This window comes from Acipenser ruthenus, chromosome 1 (assembly GCF_902713425.1).
Source record: "Acipenser ruthenus chromosome 1, fAciRut3.2 maternal haplotype, whole genome shotgun sequence".
Taxonomy (NCBI): Eukaryota; Metazoa; Chordata; class Actinopteri; order Acipenseriformes; family Acipenseridae; genus Acipenser; species Acipenser ruthenus.
Genome location: NC_081189.1, coordinates 62,964,366 through 62,984,555, shown reverse-complemented (window position 1 = coordinate 62,984,555; position 20,190 = coordinate 62,964,366). Strand labels below are relative to the sequence as shown.

At 35.5% G+C, this 20,190-nt stretch overlaps 1 protein-coding gene across 16 annotated transcripts in view; it reads right to left on the bottom strand.

Moving 5' to 3' along the window:
- The window catches only part of LOC117421159 (sorbin and SH3 domain-containing protein 2), a 146,517-nt gene that overhangs the window by 41,366 nt on the left and 84,961 nt on the right, over positions 1 to 20,190 (bottom strand). For 11 of the 16 annotated variants that reach the window (XM_059027214.1, XM_059027208.1, XM_059027203.1 and 8 more), the window contains 7 exons: positions 20,070 to 20,165; positions 16,042 to 16,068; positions 15,662 to 15,786; positions 11,378 to 11,522; positions 9,039 to 9,199; positions 7,439 to 7,505; positions 3,866 to 3,916 (listed from right to left, as the gene is read on the bottom strand). In XM_059027214.1, the coding sequence (XP_058883197.1) occupies positions 3,866 to 3,916; positions 7,439 to 7,505; positions 9,039 to 9,199; positions 11,378 to 11,522; positions 15,662 to 15,786; positions 16,042 to 16,068; positions 20,070 to 20,165 (672 nt within the window). The remainder of the gene's footprint in view (positions 1 to 3,865; positions 3,917 to 7,438; positions 7,506 to 9,038; positions 9,200 to 11,377; positions 11,523 to 15,661; positions 15,787 to 16,041; positions 16,069 to 20,069; positions 20,166 to 20,190) is intronic. The other 5 variants (XM_059027220.1, XM_034035179.3, XM_034035182.3 and 2 more) reach the window with 2 other exon arrangements.

Below are 20,190 nucleotides of genomic sequence, written 5' to 3'. Positions count from 1 at the left end.
TAATGACCCAAAACACACAGCTAAAAGCACCCAAGAATGGATAAGAACAAAACATTGGACTATTCTGAAGTGGCCTTCTATGAGTCCTGATCTGAATCCTATCGAACATCTATGGAAAGAGCTGAAACTTGCAGTCTGGAGAAGGCACCCATCAAACCTGAGACAGCTGGAGCAGTTTGCTCAGGAAGAGTGGGTCAAACTACCTGTTAACAGGTGCAGAAGTCTCTTTGAGAGCTACAGAAAACGTTTGATTGCAGTGATTGCCTCTAAAGGTTGTGCAACAAAATATTAGGTTAGCGGTCCCATCATTTTTGTCCATGCCATTTTCATTTGTTTTATTATTTACAATATTATGTTAAATAAAAAATCAAAAGCAAAGTTTGATTTCTATTAAATATGGAATAAAGAATGGTGGATGCCAATTACTTTTGTCAGTTTCAAGTTATTTCAGAGAAAATTGTGCATTCTTCATTTTTTGTGGAGGGGTACCAACAAATTTGAGTACGTCTGTAAATGACAAAACTCATCAGGTAAGAACTGGGGATCTGTCCATTTCTGTGAGTCTGTTTTTCATTTTAGGATGTCTTCCACACCCTCACATCATCGTAACACAATCTTATATTTGTACTCTGGACTTTTGGCTGAGCTTTTTGACATAGCTCAGACTGTCATAATAAGATGCCAATAAATTTTGGTGCTTTCATTTTTTAATTTTTTTTACTCGCCTTCACAACACCTGTTATCCACAGCTTGAAACTGTCTCGCCTACACTACTCCACGTTTCATACATTTTATATGACTTAAAAAGTAGCAGAGTTTCGAAGAAATATAGAGCTATATGCATAGACAGCGGAACCGTGGGGGCAGGGGGGGAGCTCGGTAATATGTTTTCATATGGTTTTTTTTTTTTACTTTCACAAATAAATTTTTTTAGCACCTAATGGTAACTTACACAAATACAAGAATGTGTAATCAAAAAATAAAAAAAAAGTTCCAGGCACTTTTACTCTTTTATATGTTTTAAATTTTTGTATGTAGGCGGTACCTGAAGTGAAGATCGGTTTCCCGGTAAAGCCCTCTTTCGGTTCTATTGCTTAAATAAAATAGTTCATAGATTCACGTAAATGTAACAAAATATTGACTGCGTCTGTCATTAACTGAAATAAACTCCTTAGCGATGTTAGTCATATTCAGTTCATGAGAAGCATCATGAGAAGCTTCTCTCAGCTGTAGCACTGGATACTGGCAAGGTGAGGAACAATTGCAAGAATGAATGGATTTCCGAGAAGAAAACATCTGATAATGGGACAGCCTTAAACATATCAACTGCGGCCAAAGCATGAAAAAAACGCAGTTCTAGTGCCTTATTAATTAAGGTAATTAAAAAAGCCATATATAACAATAATATTTTATAACAATACCGATCTGAAATAGCAGAAATGTGAAATAACTAGCATTATTTTTAATGGCAATGTTATATACAAGTATTAGTAGAAATGGTTTACAGTAAATCACTTATAAAAAACCAAGTCCAGTAAACTTTGTAGATTGAACGGTGTATTTACAGTATTTCACTACCGGTATATTTACAGTTCGCACCACAGGCCTTATATTTCAAACAAAAATGAACTTGCTCAATTTTTCAGATACTGCCAAGCATGGTCTATAGCAGGGGTTTTCATCTGGGAGTACGCAAACCCCTGGGGGTACTTCTTAGGGTGATAGGGGGTACGCAGAAATGCACAAATAAAAATGAAAGTAAGAGAAAATAATTATCTGAATTGTCGTTTGTTTTTTTTTTTAACGGTATTATATATTCTCAAAACCACTGTGTGTACATATTTAATCTTTGTTTAGCAGCCTCAAGTGAACCGCAGATGAAAAAAAAAAAAAATCTATCACGTCCACATTTTCCACCTGTACGCATGCGCGACTTCGATTGAGTGGCTTTCCACTCTGATATGTAGGTGAAGCAGGCGTCTGGCGATTGTGCCTGGAGAACGCTCTGTGCTGCTCATGATCTTTGCTGTTTTCAACTTGTCGTATCAGTGAAGCACAATGTTTCTGCGTTTTTTAGAAGTATAAATGCTCCGGTAAACATAAATAGTCATCACAATATTCATACTTTGTATTTATTACTGCAGCTGCATTTTATTAACAGCAATAGCTGCTGGTTGAATATGTTTTCGGTGTTTGATACATTTCTTACTTGCAAGAGAAAGACGAAGGAAGAAAACACAAGAGTACAGAAAGTGCAAAGGGACTTTGGATCATTTTTATGCTGGCTTTAATAAAAACAAGTATATTATTGTTAGTAACTAATTATAGTTTTTGAGGTTAATGTTTTTGATACTGTAAACATTTTAAAAGGCACACAAAATTATGCTGAGGTGGGAAGTAAATAGTAAAGTGATGAACAATTACAGTGCAGACTATTTTGTATTATTTATGACTTTGCCCAATAGAAAGCGAATAGTGTTTCCAAAGATTCCTAAATACTTTGTCATGTAATTCAGTTTTAAGAATGAAGCCTACTGTTTGGTTTTCTTTCTCAGCAATTTGTCAGTCCCAGACTGTTGTAAAATATTATATATTAAATAAACAGGAAAAAAAGAAATGTGTTAACCAGATTATTCTGCCTTTTATTGCAACTTTGGTACCATTCAGTGAGCGAAAATTGTAAAGGGTACTTTAGCTGAAACCTCCTGACAGAAGGGGTACAGTCTCAAAAAAAGTTTGAACCCCCCCCCCCCCCTTTTTTTAAAACTGCTGCAGACTTTCGTTTTGCATTTTTTTTTTTCGATTTAGGTAGGGCCTGAATTATTTTCAATATTATCTCACAAACTGTGTTTAGGTGGGAACACTAAAAACAGCGCTCAGGAAGTTTCGCCCCCCCCCCCAATCATAAAAAGCTTCCGCCACCAGTGGTTATACGGCCCCACATGTTGCTACAACTGCTTAAATAATGCACCTTTCATTGTTAACATCCTGGCAACTTTTTACACTTATAACTTTAAAGTCTGTTTCAAAGCTCTTTTCAAAATGGCTGCTCTAGTGCCCTGTGGTATGAGATCTGTCCTGTAAATCAAGGTTTCCTAATCTTGGTCCTGGGGACCCATTGTGTCTGCTGTTTTTCATTCTGAGTTATCAGTTACTTAATTGAATCCTTAATCAAACTATTTATTAGCTTATAAAGACCTGTTTAATTGTTTTCAGCTTTTGAACAGATTTCAAGCTAACGATACAATTTTATAACTAACTTGAAATCGGCAACTTTGTAGGAGCTGAACAATTAAAAAGGTCTAATTAAGCACATTATAAGTTCAAGTAAGGGTTTGATTAAGTAATTGAGAACTCAGTTGGAATGAAAACCAGAAGACACAGTGGGTCCCCAGGACCAGGATTGGGAAACCCTGCTCTAAATCACTTCAGGAACAAGTGCCCTGGCTTTTCTGTTCCGTACCACATCATGGATCTTTATGGCCGTGTTACCTATTTGACAATGTGGGCAATAATCCTTACACAAGAGCGGCCATTTTGAAATGAGCTTTGAAACAGAGTTTAAAGTTATAAATGTAAAAATTTGTCAGGTTAACAATGAAAAGAAAAACTGCAGGTACGTTATGTTTTTCGGAAACCGGCTTACTCTTTAACCCTGCCTATTGACTGGCCATATCAGTAAAAATAAACTCAATTAATAACATGTTTAGTTATTTGACAATTTACTCAATCACTGCCACACCTGAACTGCAAAAGAACATGGCCTTCTCTTTTCTCCCAGTAATCACCATGACAGGATGTCCTTACATGAACTTTAAAAAAGTGAAGAAATAGAGACTTCAAATCATACTGACAAAACTCTTACCAGTATTTACTAATGCATAGGTGGCATTGCATGTATTTCCATCTGTACCATCTGTGGAGGCAACATTAAGATAGTCAAGATTAATGCATACAGTGCTTGCTTTGCCTACTCTACAGCACATGAACATGATGAGGACTGCTAGCAAGCTGACTCTGTGCACAGATCATGTGTATTGAGGGACGTGGTTAATATGTGTAAACTATACATTTTTTATAAATACAAACTACAGTACAAGTCGAGATATACACAGCTTCAGACTGTCGCTGATAAAAACCCTTGACATCTCAACAGCACGCTATATCTGCACAATTTTTTCAAAGCACATTAACAAATCTCTTTTGTGCTATGAGTGAAACATTTAACACACTATCACAATCAGCGCTCTAGATAAGCTGTGTACTGGGTGTTTTATGCACTGAAAAAATATGAATTACGCATGATATTCAATTTAATGCACAGCAATTTTGCTGCACAGTTTGAGTTTGCATGTTATCAAGCTGCTTGTGCTTTATTCCTGACGTCTCAATGGCCAATTGTGAATAAACTGCATGCGATAGCTAGAGAATGGATCACGTCGGTGCAGTTAATTGCAGCCTGTATGGGAATTGCCAGAAACACATGACCAAGGTTTTCAAACGTTTTCTATTTATCCCCCTCAACCTAACCTAACAATTTATCTATTTGTGAACCGAATATTTGGAACATATATATATATATATATATATATATATATATATATATATATATATATATATAAAATACAATATTCTGTGTTTGGAGAGAATCAGGATGCTTTATATTGCTATAGCTAGGCAATCAGTAAGGAATACAACATTACAATATATATTTTGGCTTTTTTTTTGGTTTTTACATTTTTGGGCACATGGCTGTCACCTTGGAATGGGAGATTACAAGAAAGCTTTTTTTTGGTTTAGTTTAAATCACTGGAAATATATAGTATGTGCATGTACATTCCATCTACAGCTTTGGGATTTAAAAAAAAATACATGTTCTGTTTCTGTGTTTATTTGCTTCACATATTGTTAGTGGTCAATAAAGCAAATAAGAATAATTGTTGACTAAGTTTTTGTACATTGGTTCAAAGTAACATTGCAGTTCAAATGTAAGGCTGTAGTTAATGCATAACTCATAAGTTAGCATTAAAGTATGTACAGTATTTATTGAAAGTACTCATGACTTCAAGGTAATGTTGCATATTACTCACCTAGGGCCCTATTCTCATACATGACTAAATTGACTAAAAAAGTTATGCTTTTTTAATGCAGGGCTGGTTTAGTCCCATTGTTCGTAAATGACTCTGTTTAATTAGGGGTTTAAGCATCTAAATCACTTATGCTCATCTAGATGACTAAATTCTCTCCTACAGGTGGCACTGGATTTAGATGTGTCAATGTAGGTGTGATTTTCAAAACCTGTGCTGATTAACTAGGCAGAATATCAGTTAGGATGGTAAAGAGACGGGGCTCAGAATTGCCTACTATAACAGGGCGAGCAGACCTGTACGGATTTACTTATTTTTAGTATTATTTTGTATTTGTTTTGTATTATTATTATTATTATTATTATTATTATTATTATTATTATTAGTAGTAGTAGTATTATGGTTTATTTATTATACTTATGACGGTGAGGCACCGCAGGTTTTGTTATTGTTTTTGTATTTATTATTGTATTTATATATGACGGCGTTGCCGCATTGTTTGTTATTATTTAGTAGCGTGGATGGGAAGCCCCATCCACACAGTAATTAATGAACTCGTGCAGATAGTGGCCGAGGGGTAATCGAATAATTACTAGCTAGTTAAACCCCTCGGCCACGATATAAAAGCCTGCAGGTCACTGCACTCGTGGGTGTTAGAGAGGAGAGAGCGAGCGGAGCGAGAGAAAGAAAGACAAAACTGTATTTTAAAAAAATATACAGGAACAGTGATAGCGACTGCCCAGCCTGACCTGTATTTATTATTTTGTGTTCGTGATTTGTTTTGTTTAAAATATTTATTTTTGCTCCGCGAGCACACAGTGTTTTTTTGTTTAAATATTTTATTTATTTTTGTGTTGCTTAATAAAAACGGCGGCCAGCCACGTATTTCTTTAAAAACTGCAGTGCCTGGTGTCAGTGCTTTACCTTCCTGCTTCTGCCGTGACGTCACCGACTCAGCCACCCTGTCACACCTACATTTAGTTATTTAGTTATTTGTAATTGTAATTTGCATTTCTGAAAAAAAAACAAAAAAACACAAACAAACAAAAAAAAAAACACGATGTGTGCTACAATAAATGTCTGCAAACCCCAATACAACTGGAGAGTGTGCCTCTCTGAAATTGGAGAAAATAAAAAACAACAGAAAACCACCTTTTTTGTCTGAGAAAGTAGAAAGACTTGTTGATGCAGTTGTTCATTTATGTAAAACCTTCCCGCAAGGCAAAGAATCACCAGATCCCGTCACCATACAAAAATAGTATGTTGAATCCCCACAATTGTATATTTTGTTTTTTGTGACAACTGTGTAGTTTTCGGAAAGCATATATATTTATTCACACAATCACTTCAACCCATTGTCCGATGGATCTTTGATATGGAGGATATTTTGTGCCAAAATGAAAAATAAATGAATAAATGAAAAGTCATTTATTTATTTCAATTTTGACCTACTTATGTATTTATTTTTCATTTTGGCACAAAATATGCTCCACAGCTTGAAAGCCCTCCCATAGAATCTTAGGCCAGTGGTTATCGTCACTGCCACAGGAACGGCAAAGCTGTGCAATGTGTTCTCCAAATCCTCTGATAACTCCACACATAAATTGTATTTAGTCGAAAATGACAAATAATCTGATCATCTGTTAGGTCCAAAAAATGAATAGGGGGGTCTGTATAATCTAGAAAAAGGATACCTCCCCTCCTCATTATTCTCCTTCTCTCTGCCTGGACCTCAACCACTTCAAAAAAAAAAATCTGCCATTCTTGCTTTCAAAAGGGTAGTGAAATGTCTATCTTTCAAACAATAGTGACTAAAGTAACACCAAGTAGAAGCTGGTGTAACTTAGAAAGTCATAAAATCTTAATAGACGTGTTAATGCTCCGGAAATCGTACGTAGGGGTATGTCAGCTAATTTAACTAACCGTGAATAACTTAAAATAGACAGGCGACTAAATCCCTAGAAACACCTGAACTTACACGAACCAAAACCGTCAAGTCACACGTCTAAATGGCTAAAAAGACAGCTTATGCACGTACAAAAATAGGGCCTCTAGGTGTCTAAATTGGAGAGCAAATTACTCAATGACCCAAAATCTTATTCATGACATCCACCAGCGTGCCACTTTCAAGTTTGTTGTAAGCCCATGTAAAAATGAAAAAGGCCAGGGTCAAGCGGATTTTTTTTCAAGAATAATAAGGCTACTATTATAGCATGCTACTTCAATTTATGTTGTAAAGGTGTGTACAATATTTAAATATTAAATTCAAAAGTCAAAATGTTTTTAAAAGAACTGAAAAACAAACAAACATTTGATGCACTTTGTTACTGTAACTGATACAAATTACCTACCTGGTTTGTGCACCATATGAATTTGCTTGAACATGGTCTTATACCAATCCTTTGGCCTGTCCACCGTCTAGATTATAAAATACAATTTAGTTTCAAATGCTTGCCGGATAATGTAAAAGGGACTGTGCTTTACTTCCACAATAAAATCAGGATTTCTCTGGGGGCTAAGGTTTGTTCAGAGATTAGTACAAATACTTATCAATTATGAGGGAGGTGCAATCGGTCTATAGTTGTAGGATTCACTAAACCCAATACTGCACTTCAATTACATTTGGAGCCACAGTTATTACATTTGAAAGAACAATAAACCTAGCAACAGTTGCTGAAGACAGCACAGGGGAATGAAAGTGTTAGCCATTATCTTCAGAATGCAATAAATACATTACCAAGCATACAAATACAAACAGCAATTCTTACACATGAAGTGCTTTCTTAGATTAAATGATATATTACACTCATTACACAACCTGTAATACACAAATTCTTTGCAACAGAGGGTATTCAAAATTACAAATGTATAGGCCACAGCAAGAAGCCCTTTGAAGTTTGTGTTATGAGAGCATTCACTGCAACTAATAAATTACAGTTTTAGTTAACAGAAACCTAGCATTCCGGGGACATAATCAAATGAGAATGTCTTTACAGATCTATTGGTTAAAATGGATCTTAAAATGTGAAAAAAAAAACATCTGTATCATTAATAAGTTCAGATGTTGAAGCAATGTGGCAATTTCTACTGTTAATAACCCTACAAATATTAAGTGGCTACCTCAAGTAATTTCTGAGACATGAAGCTTTGATACTGTGGCAGCAGTAGCTTTATAAAATTACTTTCAAGAAAGGGTACATTTTTCTAGTACAAAACGTGACCGAGAGAATCACAGAATACAGCTGTGTATCTAATATGAAGCCAATATCTGAAAGCAAAAAGTCACATGAGCCTAACAGCACAGCCCTGCTTTAAAATATTGTACAGTAGTCTCTTGTTAAACTGGACATGTCTGAAGACAAGAGAGATTGTTTTATTTTAAATGTATAAATCATTGTGCTGAAATAACATGAATGTGTTCTCTGTACACATTACATTACGTACAAATACAAATCTGTACAGTTGGCCTACACAGTATACATTACAGTAGTAAAATCAAATTAATACCTAGCAGACTTTTTTTTTCACTTTAGCCTATAGGCTACTTGTATCTGTTCTTACGTTTCTTTATTTTTTCCAGTGTGTCTCTGGATCATGCAATTCACAGTGACCTAGCGTAGCACTAAATTGGTTATTATTGGGAGACATACGTTGTGCGTGGCATATCTGAATGCATAACAGTGTTTGTATTAGCGAAGGACTACTGTACCCCTATTTCCTGTTATATTAGGGGGTTGTCTATGCAGTATATATTAGATTTTGATACATGACTGGGCATTATTGTGAAAAAAACAGCTTCAAAGTAAAACACAAATCATAGTTTACATTGAAGAAAGTAAAAGAAAGGGGGGTAGAACTTTGTTCACTATAAAAATATTCAAACCATTAAACAGGACTAAAAAAAAAAACAGACCAACGAGAACACAACAAAAAGACTTGAAATGCTCTTACCGTTCTCATAGCAATTGGAATGCCAGCTTCATCTGCTGGTCCAATCCCTGAATAATGAGGCACTTTAATAACAGACACTTCAGACGTCCTACAGATTGGAACTGGGCTCACTGCAGTGTAGCCATGAGAATAGGATTCCTGTGTCATGGATTCAGGCGATTCTGTAGACAGCAAGTGATGGTAAAATTAAGACACATTACACTACTTACCTGTGTAAAAGCCACATTCCAAATCTCTCTGAGGGGTTTACTCCATGACAGAATTGCATAGAAATAATTTCAAAATGTGCACTGCAAGCTCTGAGACACCTTTGTTTAAAGTCCAAGCCATATGAGCTAAACTCAAATGCTACGTAACAAGACAACAATGCCAGCTGCAGCAGGGACTTGCTTCACTTGCTTGGAATGCGGTTTTTTGTTATACTGATAATTACAGATCTGCTAAAATGGACAAAGGTGAACATTTTATAAGACAACAGAAAACAACCCACAACCACAGCTGATGGTTTGCCAGTCCTTCTTTCCTGAAGGACTCTATCGTACAGATTTACTGGTAATCCCTGTTGCTTGTACAGTGGGATTAAAGGGATCACTCAGTCTGTAGCACTGCAGGAGGAAAAATCACAGGGAATGATTCTCATTGCCATTGCATTACTGAATTATAGTCATTTAAATTCAAATTCTTTATTACAACTTAAAATATTTACATGTTAGTATTATGTACATTACAGTTTGTGATATATCATTTTCATATTCTGCATAACAGTCATGCAATGAGGCTACAGCGGGTGGCAATTTTCAGTTATTTAGTAGCCAAGTCCAATTTTGGTTGATCCATGTTTGTAATCTCTAATGATAAATCTTCACACAGCTCTGCATGAATAATCAGAAATGCATTGATTTTTGCTTCATAATCTTCGTAAATGTATTATCAATATTGTGTATATATTATATAATTGATTTATACACATCTTGATAAATAATAATTATTACTCTTCCACTTTTGTTAAAAATATTTCCTATAAAAGGTTAAAGAAATGGAACTCCATAATGTACACAACATTAGAAACCATCAGGGCAGCAGTGTTGAGTAGTGGTTAGGGCTCTGGACTCTTGACCGGAGGGTCGTGGGTTCAATCCCCGGTGGGGGACACTGCTGCTGTACCCTTGAGCAAGGTACTTTACCTAGATTGCTCCAGTAAAAACCCAACTGTATAAATGGGTAATTGTATGTAAAAAAATAATGTAATTGTATGTAAAAATAATGTGATATCTTGTAACAATTGTAAGTCGCCCTGGATAAGTGCGTCTGCTAAGAAATAAATAATAATCATGCTTCAAAAATATTTTAAACGATTCAATGACGGTTGCTTTTAATTGAACTATTTCATCTTATATTCTGAAGCTCAGTCCTGAAATGAATGATCCAATTATAATCATAATATACCACGATAATTTGTGAAGTATGTGGGGCTGTAATCCGGTAGAACAAGTATAATTTAACATATCCTTTTTTAATTAACATATTTCAAGTTTTATATTGATGAATAACTATATATTTTTTTTAAATATAGTAACTGTTAACTGCTAATACTGAGAAGAAACCCACACTGAAAATGTCACTGACAATATAATCGATTTACACAATAGTAAAGTTAAATTTGCACTTTGCATTTATCACTTCTAATTCTATTTTCCTGTTAGTGTAAAAAGTAATCCGCTCACATCTCAGACATATTGCAAAAGCCGTTTTTTAGGTACTTCCCTGTGTGCCTGCTGTACTGAATCAATGTAACACTTTGTTATTCATGCTGTACTGGGCTGCACGGATAATTTTAGCTCTGAGTGGTTTCCTAGGCAACAATGGCAACGAGCTGGTCATATGATCACTTGCCCGGTGCAGGAGCAGTGATGATACAGCGTATTTCTTATGTTGAAAAATAATTATCCACAACTATTAAATACTCAATAATGTCAAATTTAGAAATACTAAAATAATCTAATTCAGTGACAAATGTTTCCAATAAGAAGTCTCTCTCCATCCATTTGTCATTGAATTTATTAAGTTTATTTTAGTATTTTACCCTTGAGGTTGTCCAAAGGCATCTCCCAGCTGAAGAGTTAACCTTCCCTAAAATCTATAAAATAGCTTCATTCTAAGAAAACTACCAGTAAAATAAGTATGCTAAATATTCAGAATGAGATGCACTTCAACTGAAACAGGAGGATCATACTGGCATTACCCCCAACCCGGAAACACAATGTTTTATTCTTCATTTTAATTAAACCTGAGTGTGCTATGCCATCCTTAAAGTAAACACTTTGCACAGAATAACTTACCCATGCTGCGGCTGTGTGTCATGACAACACTGTTTGGATTGAGAGGTGGTGGAGGAGGGTAATCTGGAGGAGGGGAGAAGGGTCTTTGTAAATGACTCAGAGGGCTGCCAGCAATGCTCGAGTTTCCATTCACTGTCATCTGGCCCTGAGAGAAACAAAGCAATGAATCATTAAAACTATTCAAAAGTGTGTTATGAACACCGGACAATAAAACAAGGCGCTGGGATGAGGTAACACTGTCAGCTGGACAACATTAGTATACAATGAAAACAAAACAGAATTGTGATAGGGAAGAATATGGAGTGTCTGGTTATTGTTCTGACATTCCATTTGGTTTACCACTTATGTAACAAAAACTAATATAGCAGTAAACCATGACAAAACATTCCATTAATAGTGCAGCCCAAAAGACAGTTATGCATTTTTTTATGAAGGGTTTGATACGTCCAGTGTTTGCTATTAAAGAAACACATACTGCACAATATAATAATAATAATAATAATAATAATAATAATAATAATAATAATAATAATAAAAAACACTTTTCATTAGCTTTATGTAGTGGTAGGCAATTTGAATATTAAACTTCACGGAGGAAAGGGTATACATGTATTTGGTCAAATATTTATTATAAATGTTTGGTAGCAATATTGAACAGTTACACAATAACTCTTGTAGGTGTCAAGTATTAGCCCATATGACCCATGTTAGTAGTCCTACACACTTGTTGTTCATCTTCTGGTATCTCCATAAATGTATATCCCTGTTACGCTTTTGCTTGGATTCAAGATTCTGTAGTTTCTCATATACTTTGATAGTTTGATACTTTTTTATTTACATATTTAAGATGGTTATAGGTCCAACTCTGTAGGCATTGTCAGTAAAATTGTATTAGTATTTTTCTCTATGAGGGAAATTACCTACACACTATCTCAAATTTTCTTTTGTAGTTTTAAAGTTACGAATATAAAACACATTATGCAAATATTTATTTAAATATTATGGTATGTAAGTGCTAAATATCCTTTGCTTCCTGAGATACAAAAATGTTTGAGTCTCTAATTTATAACCTACTGATGCAAAAAGCTAAGAAGCAACTGGCTCACAGAGAGAGAGTGGCAAGCGGATTTCTGAAAATACAGTAGCGTGCAAAAGACGGCTACAGATCTGTATGGAGGAATGTTGTACAAAGGCAACATGGGAATTGTATTTCAGTGTATAACTGAACATAACTGGGGAACATTCATTTCAGATGTGTATTCAGAGGGGGTAGCTGCTTACCCCATCACAGTGACCTAGTGAAACCGAGGTTTCAGCATACAAGCCTTATGCTATCGATACAGTGCCTCTGGTACGTTGGAAATGTTGCGCTACAACACTGGCATACTGTTCTGTACTTTGTAACTTAAAACTGATCAAATCCAAATTTCGAAATGGTACAAAAACAAACAACAAAACAAAAACAAAGCTATTATAAGCTTGAGTTACCTCATGGTTAGATTAGAAAAGCCACCATTTACAGGAAACAAAGTACTTAGTGAGTACTAAGAGTGATATAACAGAAAAGTAAAATTAGAGACCCACATGCTAACACCAGCACATGGTTGAACAATTCAGGTTAGTTTCTGTTGACCAAAATCCTGCTTTACACAGTTAAAAAATACATTAAAAAATGGAAGGATAATTACATTAATTACTGTGGCAGTGGAGGTTAAGGTGGTGTCATCAGTTACAGCGGACATCTGACAAGGCGTTTCGGAACTTTCAGGGTGTCAAAGCCAAAGATTTGAAGCTCATCTAGAATGGCTGTGGAGGCGTCGCTTAGTGTGCAAGATGAATATTCACTGAAAGTGGAATCTGTGGCAGTGGATGCTGTTTTGTTCAAGTGTAGTGGGTTTTCAAGAGTGTGAGCAGAACTCAAAAAAGGGGGAGTATGGCGCTGGGGCTAAGGTCTTCTGGAGAGGTGCAGGGATAAGGTAATCTACTTTCAGCAAGCTAATTGGCTCTACACTGGTGTAGTTGTCAGGTGAGAAACTGGATCTTTTAACAGGTAACAGGTGAGGAGGCAGGGATGCTTCTGGTGAGGTTTGTCTGCCTGTCTGTGGGGCTTTTGCAGAAAGATTATGGATTTCAAGCTGAGGGTGGAAAAAAAATAAAAATAAAACCTTTAACCAAAATGGCAAGATGGGAACTAATATAATACTTGACACATACATGTTAGTCATATAATGTGTTTACATTGTTACACGGTTAAGAAAGGAAGCCTGAGATCTGAGATCATATTACTAAAAAAAATATCTAAATGGGTTCGTTTTTTAGTGGCGCTAAAGAATCTGGCTGCTAATTAGGAAGGAAAGAATATTTTATAAAATCTTTGAATAAACTTGAGAATCATTGACAAGCACTGCTGTACATAACAAAACCCACTGTAGATATAAAACCTGGTCTCAAAAGTAGTGTGCTTTGTTTTTGGCTTTAGGTGGAGCTCTTCTGTGGTTAATGGTTGTAACCATGGAAACGTAATCTTTTTTTTAGTGATGTACCAAAGGCACATATTGAAATTAATTAGCTACATCCAGAAACAAACAAAAAAAAGAGCTTGGGAAAGATCAAATTAGAAAACAAACTGCTGCATAATGGATGCTCTCAACTATTAGCCTAGCTATGTACATTGGAAACGTTATACCACTGATTAAATTCTGATCCTACAGAGACTATTATCCCGTGAATTCCAGGAACTTTTTGTATGACTTGTTTTTCTTAATTTTCCTATTTGTGTTACAGTAATATTTAAACTTTGTGTGTCATTTTTTAACTCCATAAAAGATTTTCAGCAGTTTGTGTTAAAAGTTGGAGGTTAGGTAGGGGTATCAGGTATTATTCCGGTCAATGGGAGCATTGTTTAGAAAGTGAACTGGCTTTCACAAGACGGAAACTTGGATTTTATACCACTTGACCCCTTGCTGAAGATGAGAATGAAGATGCCTGTCTTGTATCCATAGATGTCATCTTTTTGGTTTCTGTAGAAGGAACTGGTGACTGCCCCTGAGCAACCTTAGGCCCAGGTTCTGTGTTATGAACAATGGTCGGGGTAATCTGAATGGAAAGAGAAGCTGTGGGTCTCTCAAGCTGGCTTTTAGGATCTTGAGGTGACAAGGAGTGCTCTTTAAGTTTTACTTCTGCAGTGTGCTTAAGAATAAGCTTCTGTTGTGCACTGGGAATATTAGTGGCATCTTGACCTTCTGATAAGGTTAACTTGAGGGCAGAAACTTTACGTTCTTGAGTCTGCCTGTTGCTGGCTTGAGGGTAGACATTAGTACCATCTCCTGAAAGATTAGAGGTGGTTGTCTTAGATTTAAAGGAGGTCTCTCTATAAGAAAAAGGTGTACTGGTGTTTCTGGAGTCTTCTTGCATAGCCTCCTTATTTGTTAAATATTGAACATCTAAATGGGCAATGTCAAAGGGTGGTTCATGCATTTGACTACAACTAGAACTAGAAGTAAGTGCTTTATTTTGCTTATTGCAAAGAGGGGACAAGTGAAAGCTGTCTTTCCTAAGGGGTAGAAGTGGGACCTTTATGAGCCATAGAGATCCACACAGCACACAATCAAGAAAGAAACAAAGAAAACAAAATAAAACATGTGTTAGTCATTTTTCTTACCTTGGTATCACCTTTTATAATGTTTGACTCAACAATATTGTTCTATATGTTTTAATATATTTACTGTACTAATATAATTAAATTTGTTATCATGAGATTCATGTTTGAGTACCACATACAGAAGTAAGGTGCAGGAGGGCTAAGGGAGTATCCAATGGCTTACAATGCACCTCAGCCCTGTGTATGGAAAATTAGTTTTGTTCTTGAATGTCCCCTCATTTAAGTTAAAAGAGTTCAATGATGAAACAGGGCTTACTGAAATAATAATAATAATAATAATAATAATAATAATTGTTTGAAGTTGAATTTATAAAAGTGTCTTTCAAGAGATCAAGGTGCTGTACAACAGTAACAACACAACAAACCCAGCAAAACAAAAATAAAATCAAAACCACCTGTAACTTCTTCAAACGTCAATGTATTTTATTAATATTTACACGTACCGTAAGTGTTTAAGAGCAAGTTAAATACGAGGTACAAAAAATAGTGTTATAATTACTCGCATTGCTCACTGTATTACTCACAATACAGCAACACAAATCCACCCCTGTATATGTACACTATAAGACACATGAACCACCATAAGCACATGTGAGTTGAAAATGCTTTTAAATTTAATTTACCAGTGTTGGAGACTTCTTGTCTTGTAGATTCGGCCTGACACTTCTGAAACCCTTGGCTGCCAGAGACGAACTGCTTGCATCGCCATTTCTAAGCCCATCATTAGAACTGCAAGATCTCCAGACATCTGCAGAGTATGAAGACAATATAGTCTAAGGGATTAATATGAAAATATAATTGACTCAAGAATAGATTTAATTGCTTTGGCTGGTGATACTGAGGCAAACACTGAACACATAAATCTTTAACTTGGCCCTTTTTTTTTTAGATATCATATGTATATACATATGTACTGTCCAGACACATTATTATAGAGGACGCTTAAATAGGAAAAAAAAGCTATTTCATGCAGTATTGTATTCAAACCATTACATTTAATTACCTGAATCTGATGACTGGGAGTCATTACCTAAGGAAAAAAATAAAATAAAGATTATGTTTTATGTAAAAAACATAACAAAACAATGATTTGCAACCAGTGTTGGGGTTAGGGGTTTGAACAAGTGTTAGGCTCACTTTGTTAAACCTGATTCACATATTCTATCAAATTTACCAGTGGTTTAATAGATATTTGATGCCCAATGCACTTATATTAATTCCTGATTAAAGCAGAAAAGGAAAGATTAAGAATGAAAAAAACAATGTTTCTACTGTACCCTTGTATTACTAATGCCAAAGTTAGGTCCAATATTTAAACTCTAGTCTGATAATGCCAAAATAACCACTACATGCATTTTTAGAGTATGGATGGTGAGGGATGGGAAAGTGGGATTGAATAAATTGTTGTGTGTGAGATTTGGAGAAGTGGATCTGTTACCTCACCTGTTGAGGAACTGTTCTGGCTAGCTTATTAAATGGACAGATATGGGAGATTGTGGGAAAATTCCAACTACTTTGTTCATCCCAAACACTGATCTTGGGTATGCAAAAAAGTGGGAAACTGGGATACTGCTAAAAAAGAGGAACTGACACAAACGCTGATGGGGTCAGCTCTTTAATCTCAGCTGATCTGAACGGGAAAATAAACATTTTTTTCCCTGATATTTTAAAGAAAAGCTGAAGTTTTTTTTAATCTAATGTGATGTTTTTTATGTATATCATTTTTTTTATTAAATATCCCAAATGTACCATAATATAGATGCACGATTGTTCAAGTTCTTATGGATCAGAGAACATTGGTTTCAAAAGTATAATTGTACGGTTGCACGAAAAGGCAGTAGAATAACATTAGAATGTATTTTTCTAGAGTAGTATGGTAGTATTCAAACTTGATACATATAACTATCTTTCCATCAATTAAACAAGAGGTGGGTTGTTTAATATTTAGTTTTCCCAACGTGGCAATAAGTAATGAATCATTGGTGGTCTTCATAGTAACCTGTTCACAAATCACTGAACATACATTTTTCCTCTTTGCATTTATCTAACTATGGGGGTGTGTTGTGAGCACAACCAACATCTTACAAACTGCTAGGGGAACTGAACAAAGCAAAATGAATATATCAGCTGAAAACATTACTACAAAAATAAAAAGAAAAAAACTTTTCGTCTTTTTAATTGTGTGCATTTGTGGCCAGATTTTTAAGAATCTGCAGCAAGTCGTAGATAAATGGCAAGAACATCCTATAATTCCTGATCCCACAAGCGCTAGACAGCTGTAAATGGGGCTGTCCAATCAATACGTGAAGTAAAACAGCCTAATTAAGCTTGCTGGGCCATCTTGGTGAGCAGCTGCAATGAGAAGTAAATGGTGTGGAAAAAGTGGAGACAGACAGTGAAAGACTCTCACTTGCTGAGTGGCTTTTGTATTTTCGTTTTTTTATTATAATTTGTGCTGCAAGGCATAAATATCTGTCAATCAGTTGAAGAGTTGATTACATTAATTATGCTTGGTCTAATTCAACAGATCTAATAGGGGTGAATGAAAGAAATGTTTTGAATATGGCAAAAATAAGAAAACAGTATTTTTTTCACACTATCCTGCAGCTATTCTGGACCACAATCTAAAAGTACAGCTATGGCCAACAGTTTTGCATCACCTAGAATTTTAGGATTGAGACATAATGAACAAATATATATATATATAGTCCAATGTTTTGTTCTTATCCATTCTTGGGTGCTTTTAGCTGTGTGTTTTGGGTCATTATCCTGTTGGAGGACCCATGACCTGAGACTGAGACAGAGCTTTCTGACACTGGGCAGTACGTTTTGCTCCAGAATGCCTTGATAGTCTTGAGATTTCATTGTGCCCTGCACAGATTCAAGGCACCCTGTGCCAGGCGCAGCAAAGCAGCCCCAAAACATAACCAAGCCTCCTCCATGTTTCACTGTAGGTATGGTGTTCTTTTCTTTGAAAGCTTCATTTTTTCGTCTGTGAACATAGAGATGATATGACTTGCCAAAAAGCCCCAGTTTTGACTCATCTGTCCAAAGGACATTCTCCCAGAAGGATTGTGGCTTGTCAATATGCATTTTAGCAAATTCCAGTCTGGCTTTTTTACGTTTTTCTTTCAAAAGTGGAGTCCTCCTGGGTCTTCTTCCATGGAGCCCACTTTCGCTCAAAAAGCGACGGATGGTGCGATCACAAACTGACGTACCTTCACCTTGGAGTTCAGCTTGTATCTCAGTTATCCTTGGTTCTTTTTCTACCATTCGCACTATCCTTCTGTTCAATCTGGGGTCGATTTTCCTCTTGTGGCCGCGCCCAGGGAAGTTGGCTACAGTTCCATGGAGCTTAAACCTCTTAATGATATTTGCAACTGTTGTCACAGGAACATCAAGCTGCTTGGAGATGGTCTTGTAGCCTTTACCTTTACCATGCTTGTCGATTATTTTCTTTCTGATCTCCTCAGACAACTCTCTCATTTGCTTTCTCTGGTCCATGTTCAGTGTGGTGCACACAGTGATACCAACCAGCACAGTGACTACTTTTCTCCATTTAAATAGGCTGAATGACTGATTACAAGATTGGAGATATGTGTGATACTAATTAAAGAAACTAATTAGTTTGAAATATCACTATAATCCAATTATTTATTATCTTTTCTAAGGGGTACCAACAAATGTGTCCAGGCCATTTTAGAATATCTTTGTAGAATAAGCAATAATTCATCTCTTTTCACAGCTTCTTTGCTTTATTCTATGACATACCAAAGGCATGCAAGTATACATGATAAAATAGCTTTTAATTTCATCACTTTTCAGGAGGAATGAAGCATTATTTCAATGAGCTGTAAGGGTACCAACAAATTTTAGCACGTCTGTATATATATATATATATATATATATATGTGTGTGTAAATCGAAGAAACTACAAAATGATATCGCAAAAGTCTACCGGAAGCTATAGTGGTAGTACAGTATTTCATGTTAGATTTCAAAATGTCACATTTTTCAATTGTTGTCAGTTTTTCGTTAAGTATATGGAAAACTACAAAGCGGTATGTGATTCAATATGTTAACGTAACATTATTCAGCAGGTTTCATTAGACTTTATGAAGCTAAATTAGTTAATCCTATAGGGTGATGCAAATCTTTTGGCCACAGCTGTAGTAAAGTAATAGCATACAAGACCCTGTACATTACACTTTTATTTCAATTTCACATCCCTTAACTGATTTCCTTAGTTTATATGCTCAGATTGGTAAAACAAAAAATTGGCTTCAAGGCAAAAAAACAAACAAACAACAATACTAATATCAAGATTTGCTCAGAAGCCACAAGAAAATAAGGAAACTTTATTATAAACTGCAAAAAAACAATGAGCGACAGAAAAGAATATAACCATCGTATCTTCTGTTTAAATACAACATATCCAGACGATACTCAGATAAGATTGTACTTGAGTCAAACTGTTTCTTAATTTCCATATTACACAACAGTGGTTTCAATTTGCAGAGGTCAGGGTTTAAGACCAATAGTACAAGCAAAGCGCCAGGCAGGAAGTATGGTCAGGCAGAAAAACTAACCACACAATGGTTGCTATGGGTCTATTTTATCAATAGAAGCAGATTAGCTAATACACCTGGGTCCTTTGATTTGCTTTGCTTTCAAAAACATTACATACATTTTCTGCTGCATCACTAAAATTCTTCTCTGATCATTTTTTTGAAAAAATGTATTTGAATGAGAAAGACATGCTCAGAAACCAAAAAAAACTAATGTCTACTGTACAAAAAGCTAACCTCCCATTTACAGAGATTCTACTATCGTGCTGTATGAGCAAATCTTTTTTTGTTGTTTTTGTTTTTAAGAAGACATTTAGAAGTATATGGAAATGGAAACACATACAAAATATGAAATATATACATCCAAGTATTTTCGAGACACTATTTACCAAGTTTTCATTTATATAACTTTTTTATTATTATTTTTATCCATTCATTCATGTTATTTGATTGGAGTTAATACCTGAAACCGTATATAGGTTTGGCGAACTCTGGACTCTCTTCATAGCTCTTAATGTGACAGACATGGCAGCACGTTTGCGAGCACATCCACCTTTTTCTGGAAAGCACAGCACCACACAGAC